At 44.0% G+C, this 17,401-nt stretch overlaps 4 protein-coding genes and 1 non-coding gene across 5 annotated transcripts; 4 read left to right on the forward strand and 1 right to left on the reverse strand.

Moving 5' to 3' along the window:
• Positions 1-2,884: 2,884 nt before the first annotated feature.
• LAESUDRAFT_717378 (uncharacterized protein) lies at positions 2,885-3,624 on the forward strand (the record flags this gene model as incomplete). Its single annotated transcript, XM_040907332.1, has 4 exons — positions 2,885-2,973; positions 3,034-3,136; positions 3,348-3,504; positions 3,566-3,624. 4 exons carry the CDS (start codon positions 2,885-2,887, stop codon positions 3,622-3,624), a joined length of 408 nt encoding a protein of 135 aa, XP_040759328.1.
• Positions 3,625-4,777: 1,153 nt separating this feature from the next.
• LAESUDRAFT_663632 (uncharacterized protein) lies at positions 4,778-4,948 on the forward strand (the record flags this gene model as incomplete). The annotated part of the gene is made up of 1 exon (XM_040905072.1): positions 4,778-4,948. A coding segment is annotated over one exon (171 nt), but the record flags the coding sequence as incomplete, so codon positions are not given.
• Positions 4,949-9,650: 4,702 nt separating this feature from the next.
• On the forward strand, positions 9,651-11,006 carry LAESUDRAFT_663657 (uncharacterized protein; the record flags this gene model as incomplete). Its single annotated transcript, XM_040905073.1, has 3 exons — positions 9,651-9,798; positions 9,850-10,047; positions 10,804-11,006. Coding segments are annotated over 3 exons (549 nt in total), but the record flags the coding sequence as incomplete, so codon positions are not given.
• A 1,834-nt stretch (positions 11,007-12,840) lies between these two features.
• Positions 12,841-12,922, reverse strand: LAESUDRAFT_t85. The gene has a single exon. It is a non-coding gene; the product is annotated as a tRNA-Pro (tRNA).
• Positions 12,923-13,571: 649 nt separating this feature from the next.
• Positions 13,572-17,079, forward strand: LAESUDRAFT_763596 (uncharacterized protein; the record flags this gene model as incomplete). Its single annotated transcript, XM_040913292.1, has 12 exons — positions 13,572-14,524; positions 14,575-14,725; positions 14,776-14,951; positions 15,010-15,109; positions 15,171-15,609; positions 15,664-15,958; positions 16,022-16,163; positions 16,214-16,339; positions 16,394-16,590; positions 16,643-16,745; positions 16,796-16,924; positions 16,972-17,079. The coding sequence occupies 12 exons, from the start codon at positions 13,572-13,574 to the stop codon at positions 17,077-17,079; spliced, it is 2,919 nt and encodes a 972-aa protein (XP_040759331.1).
• Between the last annotated feature and the right edge of the window lie 322 nt (positions 17,080-17,401).

Below are 17,401 nucleotides of genomic sequence, written 5' to 3' on the forward strand. Positions count from 1 at the left end.
GTGCACGTGAACAGCATCAACTATTCATGGCAGATGAAAACCAGACACAGAGAGCATAGTCAGTGACAGCCAGGGTGAGCAGGATAATAAGGCCTGGAATCAGCAAAGACTATATCTTAATGAGGAGTGAAAAGATGAGGATGACAAAAAAGCAAATGAAGACAAGAGCAGCATGATCAGCTGCTACTAATCCCTCAACAATGCCAACACTAGATAGCACTGTGAACAAAATTGACTATTCACAGCAGAGCAAGAGCAGACAGATGAGAGAGCAACAACAGGTAACATCATGGGATACCTGCATGTGGATAAAACATTACCATTAGCATTATAACTGAATGCACATGGATAACTCATTACCATTGATGTTACAATGAGTGCCAAATACCTGCATGTGGATAAAGCATTATCATTAGCTTTACAACTGAATGTATGTAAATATCCCATTACCATGGACATTACATGCATGTGACTAAAGGTTGGCGTTGGTGTAATGCATATGACATCAATGAGATCAACAACACATAGAGACAACAGGAATGTGGCGTGTTGATATTATGAAGAGTGATGAGCACAGAATAACTAATCGAGCACCGATCAGCAAAGATGACACGATAGTAATACAGACAATTTTGGATGACCGGTAAAGCACAACCACAAGAATGCTGCCCCAGTCAGGGAACCTTGTTAAATCCATAAATCTAAGAGCCTGCCCTGATTGGGGGGACCTTGTAGGCTTAGTGTGTCTGAAATGACTTATGATGACAGGGTGAATGGATGCAATGCTACCCAGCTGAGCTGAATGCTCATCTAAGCTACCATAGAGTACGATTTCCTGCATGGTGATCACTACAACATCTTGCAACAAAACAAAATATGTGTACATGACGTTAACAAGAGCATTAGTGAGAAAATAAGGATGACTAGAGGCTGTTGGTGGATGATTTGACAAAGAGATTGTAAAAAGTGAGAATGAATGAGAAGTGGTTGAAAATGTTACCAGGGTTGTCAACAGGATGAGCAAGCCACTGAGAGAATGCATTCATAGAACTGAACACAGAAAGCAAAATCTCTAGGTATGCGACAATGTTGTGAATATAAGCAAGTTGTCCATTATGTCTGAATGCCCAAATCTCCATAACCATGTCCAGGACTCTGAGTGTTGCTGAAGCGACATCCATCATTGGAGGTCATTTTGACCTTTGGCTAGCAGAGCATGCATGAAAGGAGCAACAAATGTGATCCAACAAAAGAAGCAGTAGGACCACCACACCTGGTTGAGTTGTCATTGAGCATGAACGGATGAAATATATGTGGACCGATCATGGCAATGGTGGTCATCATGCTGACCAGAAGCAAGATAATGGCCTTGCATGGAATTACACACCCAACACTTAATGCAGCCCATGTGGTGGACATGAGAAACAAGATCGAAGAGGATCTGCATCTTCTGCATAGTCTGTTCAGTTCCTTGAGCTATTGGTTGCACATGACTTTGAACTGTCAACGACTGTGCGATGGGAGATTTCAGTATCAGAGGTTGGTCAAGGTGAGAAGATTGAATGACAGAAAGAGGATCACTCTACGAGAACGTAAGTGACTGCATAATACATGGCAGTGAGTGACTGACCTGGCACATCTGTTGACAGTTGTCACATAATACCCCATTGAGATAGACCACACAAGAGTGTACATTAATGTCTAATGTGAATAATGTGATGTGGTGACAAAGCCTGGTTTCTAAAAAGTCAATCATCTCCACAACACCATGATAATGAGAATGCTCTGGGTCTTGTGAGTCTATGAACAGTTTGCAGCACCAGATAGTGATGGATCGGGAGGGTTTGCCATCCCTACCAGCATGACCAGATGCCTGAGTAAAATTCACGGCATTGTAAGGGCCTGTGTTAATGACTTCTCAGACATGAGGGTAGTCAATGTCCTGTCCAAAACACATAATGGTGAAGATCCACTGAGACTGTTTAGAATTGGTGTTGCACCAACAATCTGTGATTTCCTCCTTGAGATGCTTGTTTTCTTCTAGGTCAGAAGAGATCTTGCTAACAAAAAAAGGGTATGCTGAGTTGCTCAGAGATTGCTTTACAGCCATCAATGCTGTGTCACATAAAACATCCAAAAAGTGCTCCTAAATGGTGGCAGAGAGAACAGTGATCAGAATGCCAAGCTCTACCAGCAACCTGAGCACCTTCATGCATGGACAATAATCATCCTGCATGTAAAGATGGTGGCCTTCGTCGCTAAATTCTGAACCTCACAGCTTGAGCCCATGACATGAAAAACTCCGTGCTGGCTTGATGAGCAGATATAAAAAGAAGTTAGGTGTCATAGACATTCAATTTCAAGTCAAAAAGAGACACTTGCACCAGTGATCCATGTGCTCAATGGAGCAAATCATTGGTGAGGGCAGTTAGAGGAAATATGATGATGAACATGGACTTGGAACAAAAATACGTAGCAGTGAAAAATGCCATGGTCTTGCCACTACAGGTGGGAAGGATAGCAAGTACATGCTCAGTGCCCAAGGATGACTGCACCACTTCTGCTTGCTGTGGAGACTTCCTAGTCAGATTTGAACTCGATGGGAAAAAAAATGCAGTGATCAAACCAGATCAGGATGATGAATGATGAGACATTTGGGAGTTGAAAGAAAGGATCATGAGGGGCCCACTTGAGTGATGAAATAAGTGAGAGTTTGTAACACATCAGTGTGACAGGCAAGTTGTCGCTTGGCAGCAGCCTGTTCTTGAATCTGCATTCATTGAATGACAGCACTGCTCATGGCTGATGTGACTTCTTGAGCCATTGGGGCAGCCATGGTGTGCACAAGGGGGTTCTCTGCAGCAGACAACATGAAGGCTTTCACATGTGCAGGATGGGCTTGGCTGATGGCATGTTGATAGCAAGTGCTGACTCGCTGCATTTTGCCAATGTCAAGGTGCAGAAGTTCATAAAGTTAGTTTGTTTCCTGGATACCGTAGTGCTGGTTGACAACTTGTTCTCCATGGTTAAAAGATTTTTGGATGGCAAGGAGATCAACATCTTCTTTGTCAGGTGCAAACAAATCCATCCAGACAATGTTCACCACATCAACTGTCACCAACCATGTAGGCTCATGGTAAGTTCAAAATGTCACCTGGTATGCATGTGAAGACAATCATTCCAACGTAATTTAAGAATCAGCATCTGCTAATCCTAGACGATTGAGATGAGTGAAAAGATAATGATGCCAGAAGAGCAAACGACAACAACAGCGACAGACCACATAGCCAGTGACAGCCAGGACGAGCAGAGTGACAAGGCCTAGGATTAGCAACCACTGATCCCAGGTGATTGGGATGAGAAGTGCAGATGAGGACTCCAGGGAAGCAAACAAGGACAAAAGCAATGTAATCAGCATCCACCAACCACTCGACAATGTCAAGAAGAAGCAGCATCATGAACAGAATCCACTATTCATGGCAGATCAAAAGCATGCAGAGCATAGTGAGTGACAGCCAAGATGAGCATGGCAATGAGGTCTAGGATCAGCATTCACTAATCCTAGGTGATCTGGAATGGGATGTCAGGAAGGAGGAGCACAGACACAAATGTGACAGTGGATAAACCACCATGGTAAGCAGGTTAATTGCGATGAGGGTGATGAGGAGAGAGATGAGGGTTGTGGTTAAAGCATGGAACAAACAAGTGTCTGACTTCCCACGCTGCATGGTCCGAGCACTACCTCCACAATTGATGCCATATAGCTTAGTGTACAGTAAGAAACTTCTATGTTTTTTACATCGATGTTTTTTACATCGATGTAATTTACATGTATTTTATGTGTAATTTACAAGGTATTTTACATAGTTCCAAAATACTCATGTCAAAAATGTCAAAAAAGGGTCATCACATGCACCTATATATCAGTGACTCAGGCAGGTAAAGCTAGTCAAAAGACAAGAGTGGACTCGCAAAAGCCAAGAGACACACCAGGCACTAAAAATAAAGGGAGAAGCCGGCCACCTAAAACTTCGCTTCGATGATTAAATCTGATGCTCTCATTTTTCATGCAAGTGAGTGGATTGGCTCAGCAAAATCCCATGACAGTCACCAGATACTGTCAATGTGATATATAATTCAGCAGAATTGCAGCACATACTGTCAACCACTGCTCCAGTTTCTTCTACAATGACTACTGATGGTGAAGATTCAGAGGGGCAGCCCAATGCTATGAGTACAGAGGACATGATAGTAGGGAATTTTGATTGCAGCATGCTTTAATACTGTGTGACTTTATGTCTTTTACATTTTTGACATGGTTTTGAATGTTTTTTTTTACATGTAATTTACATGTAAGAAATCACGTTCAGTGAAGTCACATTTTTGGGCACCTATAACATGTGCAGGGACTTTTTGACATTAAAAACATCATGTAAAATACTTATATGGTGAGTGGACTTTTTGACATTGTGTAAAAAACAACTGGAGTTTCTTGTCATATGCTAGTCTAGCTGGATGCCCTCTACTCTTTCCTTCCTGACCACCTCACCCACAGCCACCACCACTGTGCCTCACCCACTTCTGGCTCTATCAAGTATTGCAACACCATCAGTGACATCTCAGACCTCACTATTCTCAGCTTGTTGGGCAATGTACTCGACAGTGTAACTGGCCTCATCAGTATCAATTATAGTGCTTTCGATGAGGATACTTGGTGAGTGCACCACGTTCATGTTCCTGGAAGGTCAATGAACAGGGGGTTGTTGCCATTGCAGGTGACAATGGCACTCTCACATGTCGAGATTACAACATGGACACTGCATTCCAGATGCTCGATGATATCCCACAACCTGATTCATTAGAGGCACAGTCAGGCATGTTTTGCTCGACATTCAACATGACGGGATCTGCTCTCATTTTGGACAGAGTGGACAAGGTCATCAAATGAGGGGTGTAATCATGCAGAAGCGGCCACCAAGTCAGATCCGATGGCTCTGGCTCCCCTTCCTATGCACAATGCACTGACAAAGCTAATGAAGGGGTGAGCTCAGATATGCACATGGCTACTGCTTACAATCCAGAATGCATGAAAGTCATCCCGGGATGTGTCTTTCTGCTGGAATAACCTGCACGCAGACATCTGGTCACCAATGTCTACCTGCCACCTCAACTGAAGAATGAGAAATTCCTCCTACTGGCAGGTGATATGACAGAAAAGATCAGGGATGAGGAAGCTCTCCAAAGTTGGGTGAATGAAGGAGAGAATGAAGGACTGCCTTGGGAAGGAAGACAATGTGCATCACAGAATGCACCACATAGTCAAGGAAGTGCTATGAAAAAGTGATATTACACATGATGGAAAGGATCTGTATCACTGGGTGAAACAATCAATAATTTGAGGTAAAAGATGGTAAACATATTGAAGAAAAAATTCCAATCTTTTAAGCATCTTCACTGTCAATTTGTGATAAAAGTATTTATAATATACTTAACATCTTTTGTTGTAAAAGATGATGAAAAGGTTGAAAGGAGATTGCATAAAGTATTAATAATCATTCCTTCAATCAATTTACAATCTTTCATACAAAACTATGATGAAAAGTTTCAAAATCTTTTTTCACTCTTTTTTGATTAAAGATGATGAAAATATTGTGACTATGTCACACCCTTGTTTTCATATACTAAGCTAGTACTAAGATATGGAGGTTAATACTTAGGTCCAGATATTAGTACTATCTCTTGAAGCCAGACAGCCTCAGAGAAAGGAATTGTATCAAAAAGTCAACAGGGGGCTTCTATCTCATGCCACCACCATCAACTAAGTCAGTGTGATCCTCATGAGAAGAGAGACTCCATGCAAGACAACTGAGAGCCCAGCCAGCATCATAAACATGCCTGATCAACAGAACAGCAGAGACAGGCTAATGCATCCATCAGCTTCAAGCAGGTCAATGCATGACGAGATGTAAGAGAGTTTATGTGCATTGAAGATATGTGGCCAACAGTGATCGAGATAGATATCGAAATTAATGTGGCTGTCATATGCCCACATTTTGATCAACAGCTTCTAAAGTCAAATATGGCTAATTCACTGAAAATAAGCCAGTCCTGTGTGAGAAAAGATCTTGCAATGAATCAGTTTGGTCTGACCTAGAGCAGATACTTCTATATTTAATGAAAAAAATGAACTGGACTTCAGTCCAGTATGGTTTGTGAGCTTTTTCATGGCTCAACCATCAGCACTTCATGCATGATGGATGAACTGTTTAACCTAGCTCATTTCACATAAACTCTTTCTACAGCCAGTGATGGTGGGTGAGCAATATGGTTTGCATTGATGAGCTGCATTCTTTCTACAAAATGTTCATGTATTCATTTTCTCTCTTTCCCAAGCCTGTCTGGAGAGATACTCAGACTCCTTGTCTCCAGATGCATAGAAGGCTTCAACTTTCATCCTTCTTCTCTCTAATAACTTCTCTGTCCCTGCCAACCTTCAACACGCATTCCTGCTGACCTTGCTCTTTTTATGAGACCTTCATTCTCTTGACTGCTCAAGCATGACTCACCTTGACCATGAATTCAAAGACTCAAAAGCATGGTCAGACTTAATAGAAGATATGTACACTGTGATTAATTTAGCGTGCATGCAGAGAACTAACCCACTCATTGTGCAAAAGCGAAACATTGACATCTGCTCATTAATATCACTTATGTGCAAATTGAATGCATCCAGAGCATGTTGACCACCACTGTTTGTGATGATATAGTCATGTGTATGTGTCGAACATCATTCTCTCACATTTATGATATGCATTTCCACTTTACCTATTATTATGTATCACCTCCGACCCTCATATCTTTAATTTAGACAATGATCCAAGATGCAACAATTGACAAACTTTATGTTCCAACCATCTTTCTTCATGCTTAGCTTAAGCACATGTCTATCAAACTAATGTGGGCACATTTCAGATTATAGCATCAGATTGTCACTCATCACTTATATCATGCAGCATCCTTCATTGAATCAAGCTCACAGTCAATATCAAACAAATTGCACTTCATGTGAGATTTAAAGGGATATGGCAAGTCTTATATGCACTAATGTCAGACCTCACACAGTGGTTAACATGACAACTAAAGCAATCTAGAGCAGACATTATAAAATACAGCCATCACAGCCCACCTTGAACCCACACATCGAACATGAGATGCACTTCTAGATTAATCTCAAAAGAAAGCTTGCAGAGTATCAGGAGCCACCAAAGAAAATTTCTGAGTTGTGAAAAAGAGTGAAGAAGGAATGGGAGGCTATTGGAAAAAAGGTGTGTCAGAATTTAATTAAACATATGTCGAGGAGGGTGAATGCAGTGGTGAAGGCAAAGGGATGCTATACCAAGTACTGAAAGTATAAGTTTTATAGAACCTGGATACGTGCTATAAAACTGTGAATAAGAGTGACTCTTAAAAATTAGTAAATAAAAAATTGTTCGAAATATCAGAGCACTGCATTAGAAAGCCATGATGATAAATGTTCAATTGAGCCCTTATTTAACTTGGGTAAGAGGGCCATTTCTGGCAGGAATGATTCCTGAGGTCCTGATATTCTTCATAATGTATTTTATAAGTTTATCATGATATTCACCACATTGATTGACGGTTACATATTGTTACTCACATTGAAATATCAGTCTCTTTGACAGAGATCAAGGATGGTATGATTGTTCGAGAAGCAGCTGTATTTAAAGTGACAATGGTTTATGGCAAAGACCACAGTTAAAGGCAATGGTGTGTAGCAGACTGTATTTTCATTATTGAAGGTCAGGCTAAGCAGAGTTTAGTGTAGATTGCTACAAAGCTAAATCTACCATGTGCTTTGTTGACAAGAGTAGGGTGTTCCATCTTCACAGGGTATTCTATTGTTGGAGTATTACCTGTAACAACTTCATCATTGTACTGTGTTTGACCATTAATGACAACAAACCTTGCAGTGAAATGAAACTCACTAAAATAAATCATACTGCACAAGTGATATTTTATGCCTTGTTCTTCAATGCACACAGCAGGATTTAGCTGAATTTGCTTCTGATTTGTTATAAATGCTCAGAAGTCAGTGATGTTGGCAAATACATATCTTCAGACCAGTCTTTTATTGCAGCTTTGACATGCAAAGTGTGTCTTTTTTTAAAAAAGAAAAAGGGCTTGCAGCCATTCTGAAAGCTTTTCATTTTTTGAAGAACCTAACTTAACAGAGGACTTTCTTAAAAGTGATAAACTGCAGTCCTATAAATAAATGGAAGCATCTTCTGCATTCATGACTACATTGCAATGGTGACAATGAAGTTGGATGGTAACATTAGAAGATGAAGACTGAAACATGGCAGAACATAAGCTGTAGATATCTGTTTCATCTTTTCCAGTGGTGGAAAATGCTGCAGAGTCTGCAATGTGTAATAAGAGCTTTAGATTGTGTTAACATGGGTGAGGTCAATCCCCTTGCCCAAAATGTCATGAACCTTGGCAGAACTGCAAGATATCTGCCATTTTGAACAGTGGCCTTAGAAGGGCTTTCCATTATCTGAAACTTAGTTGAGGCCACCATTCAGGTCCCTGAATCTCTCTGATATCCTTCCTGAGCATTCAATCTACACCTCCAGAATGTTATGAAACTTGACAGTACTGCATGGTTTGAGCAGTGTCAAGATATTCAGAGTGGCCTCAGGAATGCTTTCCATTATCTGAAACTTGGTTGAGGCCACCATTCACGTCACTAAAGCACTCTGATTTTTTCCTGAGCATTCAATCTACACCCCCAGAATGTCACGAATGTTGGTGGAACTGCAAGACATCTGCCATTTTGAACTGTGTTGAAATATTCAGAGCAACCTCAGAAGAGCTTTCCATTATCTGAAATTTGGGTGAGGCCTCCATTCAGGTCCCTACACCTCTCTGATATTCTTCCTGAGCATTCAATCTACACCACCAGAATGTCATGAACCTTGACAGTACTGCATGATTTGAGCTGTGTTGAAATATTCAGAGGGGTCTCAGAAGAGCTTTCCATTATCTGAAACTTGGTTGAGGCCACCATTCATATTCCTAAGCCTCTCTGATATGCTTTCTGAGCATTGAATCTACACCCCCAGAATGTCACGAATGTTGGTGAAACTGCTGTCATGAACCTTGGTGATTATTCATTGTTATTTCTCAACTCAGAAACTGCAGCCTGTTGCATGGCCTAGATAGTTCAGATTCATACTTCTGCTATTGGCAGTGCTAAAGCTAAGGTAGATACCCTAGTCCTGACTTTCTCTAGATAGGTCATGTGTATCAATCTGTTGAATGCAATGCTTTTCATGTCTGCTGCCTTCTGCCACTCCCTGAATGGTTGACACATTCTCAATGTCTCACTGCACTTCCATCAGATCATGATGGCACGTCTAACCTAAGACAATGGTGTGCAACATCTTTTGAACCAGAAACGTAAGCAGGGTACAGCAAAGCACTTTTCCTGGAGGCACAGGACCAAAAATTGCTGCACTTTGATTTGCACATCTGTCGAGAAAAATGCACTCAGGTTAAAGGCCCAGAAGAAGAGAAAGAAGTATACTGATGCTATTAATGAGGCATGCTGAGCACTTTGGGAGCTAGCAGAGTCCCTCAAAGACTGCTTCAATAATCATGATGCCAACTACTATTACTGTGAGTTGATGCAGAGTGCACGTATCACTGAAAAGAAGAGAGCCATCAATCGTTGGAATGCATTTCTGCACAAGGAGGTAGCTCAGTTAAATGAAGGTAAGTGACAAGTATCCATTCCATGATATGATACCAAGTTACCCGATGAAGAGACATGCAAGAGTGTTGCAGCCTATACTTCAATGATCTCAGCAATGTCACAGGCCATGTCTAAGGAAGAAAGAATCAAGGCTACTGAGGATTCGATTGAGAAGTTAGAGGATCTACATGAGATGAAGTCTCACACGAGGCATAACATGGAGATTAATGCATTTTGTGATGCTCATGGGACCCTGAGAAGCCTTGACTGTGAGGTGAGTACAGTTATCACAGTTTTTCCACTACAATATACCTTTGGCATCATGCCAAGGTATAAACCTTAGACATGACACAAGACAAAGATGTCACAGGAAGCCACTTACAATCCACCAGGAACACATTCAGTCATGTGACCTAGACAAGCGCCCACACTAGCACCTCTAGCACGTGACCCCTAACTAGCACTCAACTACGATCACTGAAGTCCACAAGGCTCAGCTATCCCATGTGACATCGAGGCACCTTACTAAGTAGTAGACATCTCATTGGCCACTCAATAGTGGTCCCACTTCAGTCACCGACAAGGTGGCATCATGTTATACAATTATCTCATTGGATAATCTCACAGCCAAAGTGAGTAGTTGTCATGGCGAGACCAGAACCATTACTGGTTCTGGCATTATGTTCACATGTAAGATACCAGAGGTCCCACAGTAGCACAAGTGCCAGGGGCCCTGCCATACATGTATATAAGCACCTATGAGGAACTGGGTATCCTCAGTTTCATTCATCAATTTTATGAGGCCTAACAGCCACCACCTCTCTTTTGTGTGCGATAAGGCAAAGGGTCCTTTGAACCCCTTCTTGCTTCATATCATCATCCACCACTGGTGATGAGTCACAGGATGCAGGCAGCACCTTGCAGCCAGCTTCTTGCCTTCTCAGGCAGGAGTCACAATGCACCGTAACAACAGTCTAGATTTTGCAAGTGCTTCCTCTCATCACGACATCATGATCAGATGAAAGCCCTTAGTCGGTGCACTGGTGTTGAAATTCTGGTCTTTGCCGTGAGATCAGACCTTCAACAATACTCCAGGCCATATATTTTCTTCACCAACAATCACCTTCCTGAATATTTTGAATTCACCACTAAGAGCACCGCAACTGACTTTGCAATGCACATGGAGTCATCCATGCTCTCTGATGTTGAAGATGTGTATTTTACATAACAGATATGGACATGTTAGCATGTATGATGGATACTAATGATGGCTCTATTGCCAGGCACCATCAATCACTATGCTCAGGGAACACTGGATCTGAAAAAGCAAGCAGCACAATTAATCTACTAGAAACTGGGTGAATACTCTGAGATTTAGCTGCCAGCCTCCTCTGACTATCTCCGACAGAAGAAGCAGCCAGTGACAAGGTTGCACAGATGTCGTATCAAAGCTTTGATCAACATATCACTGACAAGTACCACATTAAAATTGTTGGCTGGCCTCTCAAGAAATTCTGTTCCCTTGGTAACCTCAGCTCTGACAATGAACTCCAGGCCCTCATGTCCTCTTGACAGAATGGTTCAACAAAGTTCAAACAGATGAGCGATGAAGAATATGAGCGATGGAGTGAACACTTCCAGGAAGCGGCGTGCACACAGATGAATGCACAGAATGATGTTTCAGATTTGGCTGGATTGACATTCCCTCTAGATGCTGCTATTTGCACCATCCTCGACACTACCACTGATATCTTTGCAAGTAATCCTGGTGTGCAGATCACCATCTCCGATACTCATCTCTCACCCTCAGTTTCTGAATAGCCAGCTCAAACCTTCACTCCAGCACTCATCACAGAACAAGCCACTGCTCAGAAAGAAGGCCGCACCACCAAGCCGTTTGCTGAGTTCGTGAACGTCATCACTGCCATTGATGGCTTGGGGATTTCAGTGATCAGGAAGCCATGGAAGAAGCATTCTGATAAGAAGAAGAAGAGGGGACCAAGGAAGGGAAGCTGAGCGAATACCAGTGCAGATAGTGTGGATGAGAATGTTCCTGTCTTGAACAGTGTGACATCGTCAGCTCAGGCATAGATGGATCCCTCACCATGCAAATGCATCATAAGTCCTTGCTTCTGATGTGCATTACATTTTGACTAATCTGTCATGATGCAGTGAAAACTGCTCATCTGTAGTCATTCCCTTCATGTTACAATTGCTTAGTGCCATCTCAAGTGCTGTGAAGTGTTGCTCAAGTTGTACTTTGTATGAGAAAACACAAGCCAATGAGTTGTTTTTATAGCTTAGAGTATGAGATATAGTAAGGTCATTCTCTGTGATTGCATATACAAGAGAGAACATCATCGGTGCCGCTGTCGCTGAATGCGTGCTGAAGTGTGACATGGTATACACGTGTGCTGGGCCTCACGAACTGTTCATATAGGATTGCAGTATGCTACATAAGTCAACATAAAAAAAAAAGTGCAAAAGAAAACAGGACAGAATGACCTCCATAGAGTAAAGATTGAGCTCGTTGTCAGGGACAGTGAGCACAACTTGTCAGTTGACGGCAGGCATGTGGGACATTCAGATCAGATCAGATCATGCCATCAGGGATCACTGAAATGATATTCGGAATCAATCCTGATGTCTGTGGCCTTATCATCGATGAGCGAGCTTACATATCAGCAAAACCCATGAGCTACTAATTAAGACGAGGACGCACAGTAGTCACAGTGCTACTGGTAGTGAGTGGCAGACAGAGATTCTGAGCTAACTAGCTTGGCACACCGAGTCCATGCGGCAGACAAATTAGCTATTGATCACATGACGTCCAGATAGCCCAGTGCTTCCCAGCCCCAAAAGCCAACACATATATGGTTTATGACAGTCAAATATAATGATTACAGTCTTAATGAGTCAAAAGTGAAACAGTAAAAATTCTGAGATTAGCTATTCACCTATGACAGCTGCCAAGGTGAGAAGAAATGTAATAATAACAAATGCTCAATCACTGTGGTCAAAACAAGTGCAACTTGTATGGAACTATGAGAAGTTAAAAATATGGGCCCAACCGGGATTCGAACCCGGGATCCCTTGCATTTAGTTCAACCCAAAGCAAGTATCTTACCTCTAGACCATTGGGCCGTGAAAAATATTATGGATCTTATATATATCATAGCCATTGGCCGACGTCAGGTGGCAATACTTCGTGCTGTTGGCCCTAAAAAATGCGAGCCATTCGCTCTGCTCGTGTTCTTTATGCTGCTAATCGACTATGCCGTCTAACACTAATGCGTCACTCTCTTATCCTCGGGCTCACATTTCTCCGACTTCCACTCTGGACGTTGTGAGCATTCAGCCTACACCCGCCTCCGCTATGACCGCAAATCGAACCGACCATGATGCGGAAGCTGTGGGCAAGGCTCAGCGGATCAGAGGGGGGTTGCATTCCATGTCCTGTGTGTAGATTCCTCTGTACAACGCGTCTGAGATGTTGATTAGGCTGTATGCAGGGCGGAGGCATGTGCTACATTATTCCGCTCCCCTGTTGTTGCTGTTGAAGCGGCGTTTCCTACTATTGCTATGGAAACTCCTATTAGCAAACGATACCCATAGGACCTGCTCGCTCATCCTCACCGTTGCCATCGTGTTTGCTCTCTACTTAATTACCATGTGTGATTTATTGGAGATGAGGAATCGGAACTATATGATGTTTTATTCGAGTCAGAATGCAAGAGCGAAGATCTTCCGCTCACTGATATGAATGATCGGAGCCGAGCGCCCAACTCTTCCAATGAACAAGTTCCCCGCCCTCGAACCTGTGCGACTGTATGCTTCTTCAGGTTCGACCCTCCCTTCCGCACGCCGACAAACAGTGAGAAATGTGTCGTCGACTAGCAAGTCGTCTCGTGGGCCTGCTCCCTTTCAGCTCATCGGTCGTCTTCCTGCGGAACTTCACATCCTCATACTAACACATCTTGCTGTCCCCGACCTTCCAGCGTATGCTCTATGCTCAAGAGCTTTGGCGAAGCTGGTTCGGGACGAACGCGTCTGGGAGATACGCTGGGCGGCTTTGGGCGTTGACCAGAGCAATTTAGGCGGAGCTCTCGACATACTCGAGGAGAGAAGCAAGTCGGGCACCGGCGCTGCTCAAGGTCACCTACCTCCAAAGTTGACGGTGGACATTGTCGATGACGACTTTGGCGAGTTTGCTGCAGTGGATGCAAAGGCGGATGAGATGGGTGACTTCATCGGTTCGTTCAGCAATGTCATGATTCATAGCCCACGTTCTCCTGGATACGTTCCCGAGCTGGCCCACCCATCTCTCCAATCCCGCTATATTCATGCACATAAACTCCTGAAGTCTCTTATACCAGCTCTCTCAGCTCCTCCACATGCTGTGCTCTCTGCGTTGTTCCCTCTCAAGAGTCCTCTACGATTACGACAGCAAGCTCATATCCTCCGCATTCTATCTCTCTTCCTGTCACCTCGCGTCAAGCCTGTTCGTGCCTGGGAAACGCTGAGCTCCGCACTCAGAGCTGCGATTGATCGATTCGAGGATGCTCTGCTGACTGCATTCGATACCATGGACGGCAAAGGAGATGAGGCTGCCATGCGAGAAGTTGCAGAGGCAAGCTGGGAGATGTGGGATAGGAATGAAGGAGAATGGGAGCTTGGCACGATGTGGACCGAGAAAAGGGAAATCTTCTATGAGCAGAGCAAGTGGAAACCCTTAGACAACTTCACGTGTGTAATCACTCTCTTCCGCGTGATTATACCACTGATAGAGGTCGAAGTAAGGACCAACAACTTGATTTTAATGCAATGGATGCATTCATCACAGAGGTGCTCGCAGCATTGAAAGAGCACGGCTCGCGAGCCGCTCGGGTCTTCCCGCCAGAAACGCGTGTGTTGCTTTCATTTGCTGACCGCCTTGCGAACGATGTGGTATGTGTTCTTGAAATCCTTGGGATCTCAGACTTTAATGATCCTGTCAGGTAGGCGAGTACACATCGCCGCTACTCACACGCGCCCGTGAAGTGTCCAACGAGACGTTTCTGAAGGCTTCGGCTGCAAGCTTCAAGGAGGCATGGCGTATGGTCGACATGGTCACAGAGGTCGCGGCGATGGCCACCGACGCATTGGTTACACGCATGCAAGCCGAAGATGTTGTGTGAGAATATTGTTGCATTACAATGGTATTGCTTTTGATAATTTTGACCTTCCTTTAGCTATCGCATGTTCGAAGTGAACATGGATGAATACCTCGACGAAGAAGTTGAATTTGTCAAGCAATCCTTTGAGAAGATATGCAGAAGTTGGGACGACCAGGTTTGTGCCTTTTCAACGCCTTTTCCTTTCGTCCACAAATGTCACTTTGGGAGTTCCGTAGGTGTCACAACAAAGCGCAGTGCCTAGCAAATCGACGGAACATATCCGATTCATCGGATCGCAAAATCCTGCGCAAGTCAAGCGTACCGTGCTGGCGTCATTCACCGACGTTTTGCTCCTACCTGTCACTATCGTGCCGCGGACCGTCGGCAAGGCTGTCAATGCAATCGCATCCAGCAGTAATGCCGCGGTGCAAGGCATCTCCATGTTGAATCCGCAGCGCTGGAGTACTGGAAGTTCTGGGGCGATCGCGCAAGGCGGTTCGAGAGGGTTCGGCCGTCTTAGCGGATGGGGCTCGAACCAGAATGACAAGAATTGGTATATGCGTGACTTTGAAAAGGGCGGAGATGAAACTCTGTTCGAAATCGGTGAATTTGATGAGGACGAGAAGGACGAGAGCAAGCATGCGCAAGATGAAGATAGTTCAAAGGATAGTCGATGTGCACATTATTTTATTTACTCCGAACGATGCTACAGCTGACTCATCGCCGTAGCTTCCATGTCATCCACGACGACCGTGAATGCTTCCCGGACGGCGTCGACTTCTCCATCTTCGCGGAGGTCCACTCCGCGACCGCCCAAGAGCGATTTCGACAAACTCGATCTTCTACTGTCACTGGATATTGCATTGGAGCTCATTCACGCCGATCGTGAATCCCTCAAACGAGTTGAGACGTTTTCTGGGTATCCGGGGCAGTATGGCCATCGCGTGCGTGACACGATAGAGGATATCTTCGTGCTCATGTTGCAGGCTTTGAGTGATAGACACATTCGACCGGGGTTCGAGAGGTTTGTCCGCGCATTGATGCAAGCTCATGTTCTGAAACTCAATATTACCGCGCTTCGCTCTAGAGCCATCGAGCAGATGAAGTTGTACCAGCCAGCGGAGCACGAAAAAAGCCAAAGCGTTGCTCCACTGCTTCAATTCTTCGAGCTCGTTCACATTGGAGACACGATACAGTCCATGGTACAGGTCTACTTCGACAAGGATATCGTGGGTCCATACGTTTATTGTTAGACAAGTCCTCAACTCCTGCATCATAGGCACCTCATATCGACCGCACTGATTTCCTCAATACGGTGGTGCGCGAAAAGAAGAGGTTTGAGGACGTCTTGGACGATTCCGTGGCAGCAGGTTTGAACGCAGGTACCGACGCCTTGATGAACCAAGTAAGGCTCGTCGTTGTGCCTCTATACGAAGTTATCTGAGCAGATGGCTGCTAGGTTGAGCACATCATTCTGAAGTTGACGAAGCCGCGGGAGTACTACCCTGCAGACGATACGCCCCTTGAGCTCGGACCTACGCAAGGATGTGTGGAGGCAATAGGTTGTCTGAAGATGCATTGCCAATTGTTGAAGGGTAGCACCAGCAAGGAGGTGCTAGAGGTCTTCTATCAAGAGATCGGTATCCGCCTCATCGCGTAAGTGTCAGACTCGTATTATTTGCGTATTTTGGGCTGATATTATCTGCAGAATCTTACAAAAGCATCTGAAGCGGCAAATCATCTCTTTGAACGGAGGCTTCCAGGTTATTGCAGACCTGAACGCGTATTACTCGTTCATTACGTCGCTGAAGGTTCGCTGTTCCTCTCATTGTTATGAGCATTGATCTGATGTAGTATTTAGGTCCCCACCATCGCCTCTGAGTTCTCTTATCTCAAGATGCTAGGTCATGTCTACATAGTCGACGACGCGAAAGACCTGGCACAGATCGTGCGAGACGTCACGCGTTATGGCGGCGCATATAGGCCTGAAGTGAGTCAGTCGCTGTGCGGAAACTCACCTATGCTGACATATCTTAGGACGTCTATGAGTTCATTCAGAGACGAGCTGATTGGAAGAAGATTGAGAAGACGGTGGATAAGACTATGTACAACCTCAGCTTCAAGGAGGATTGCATAATCTCTTGACGAGGTGATATTGCGTTTGTGCCTCCTAAGGGCTTACCAAGTTCAGTATAAGCTTATCGGATGAATGAGATTCACGAATACCGTGGAACGTGTGTTCAAGCTCAGCAGCTTCACTTCAAGCATGGTACTAGTGCTCCGCTCTTATTACTAGCACAGCACCAGTGTTCTGGTATTTATACTGGCATTTCGACATTGATACTAGCATTTCAGCATCGGCATTCCTACTAGCATTCTGATATTAATACTGACATAGTACTACCTTTTGCTATTAGTAGTAGCTTAGTAGTAGCATTTTTTTTTACTGCCATAATACCAGTCCCTC

The sequence above is a fragment of the Laetiporus sulphureus genome, assembly GCF_001632365.1.
Source record: "Laetiporus sulphureus 93-53 unplaced genomic scaffold LAESUscaffold_58, whole genome shotgun sequence".
NCBI lineage: Eukaryota > Fungi > Basidiomycota > Agaricomycetes > Polyporales > Laetiporaceae > Laetiporus > Laetiporus sulphureus.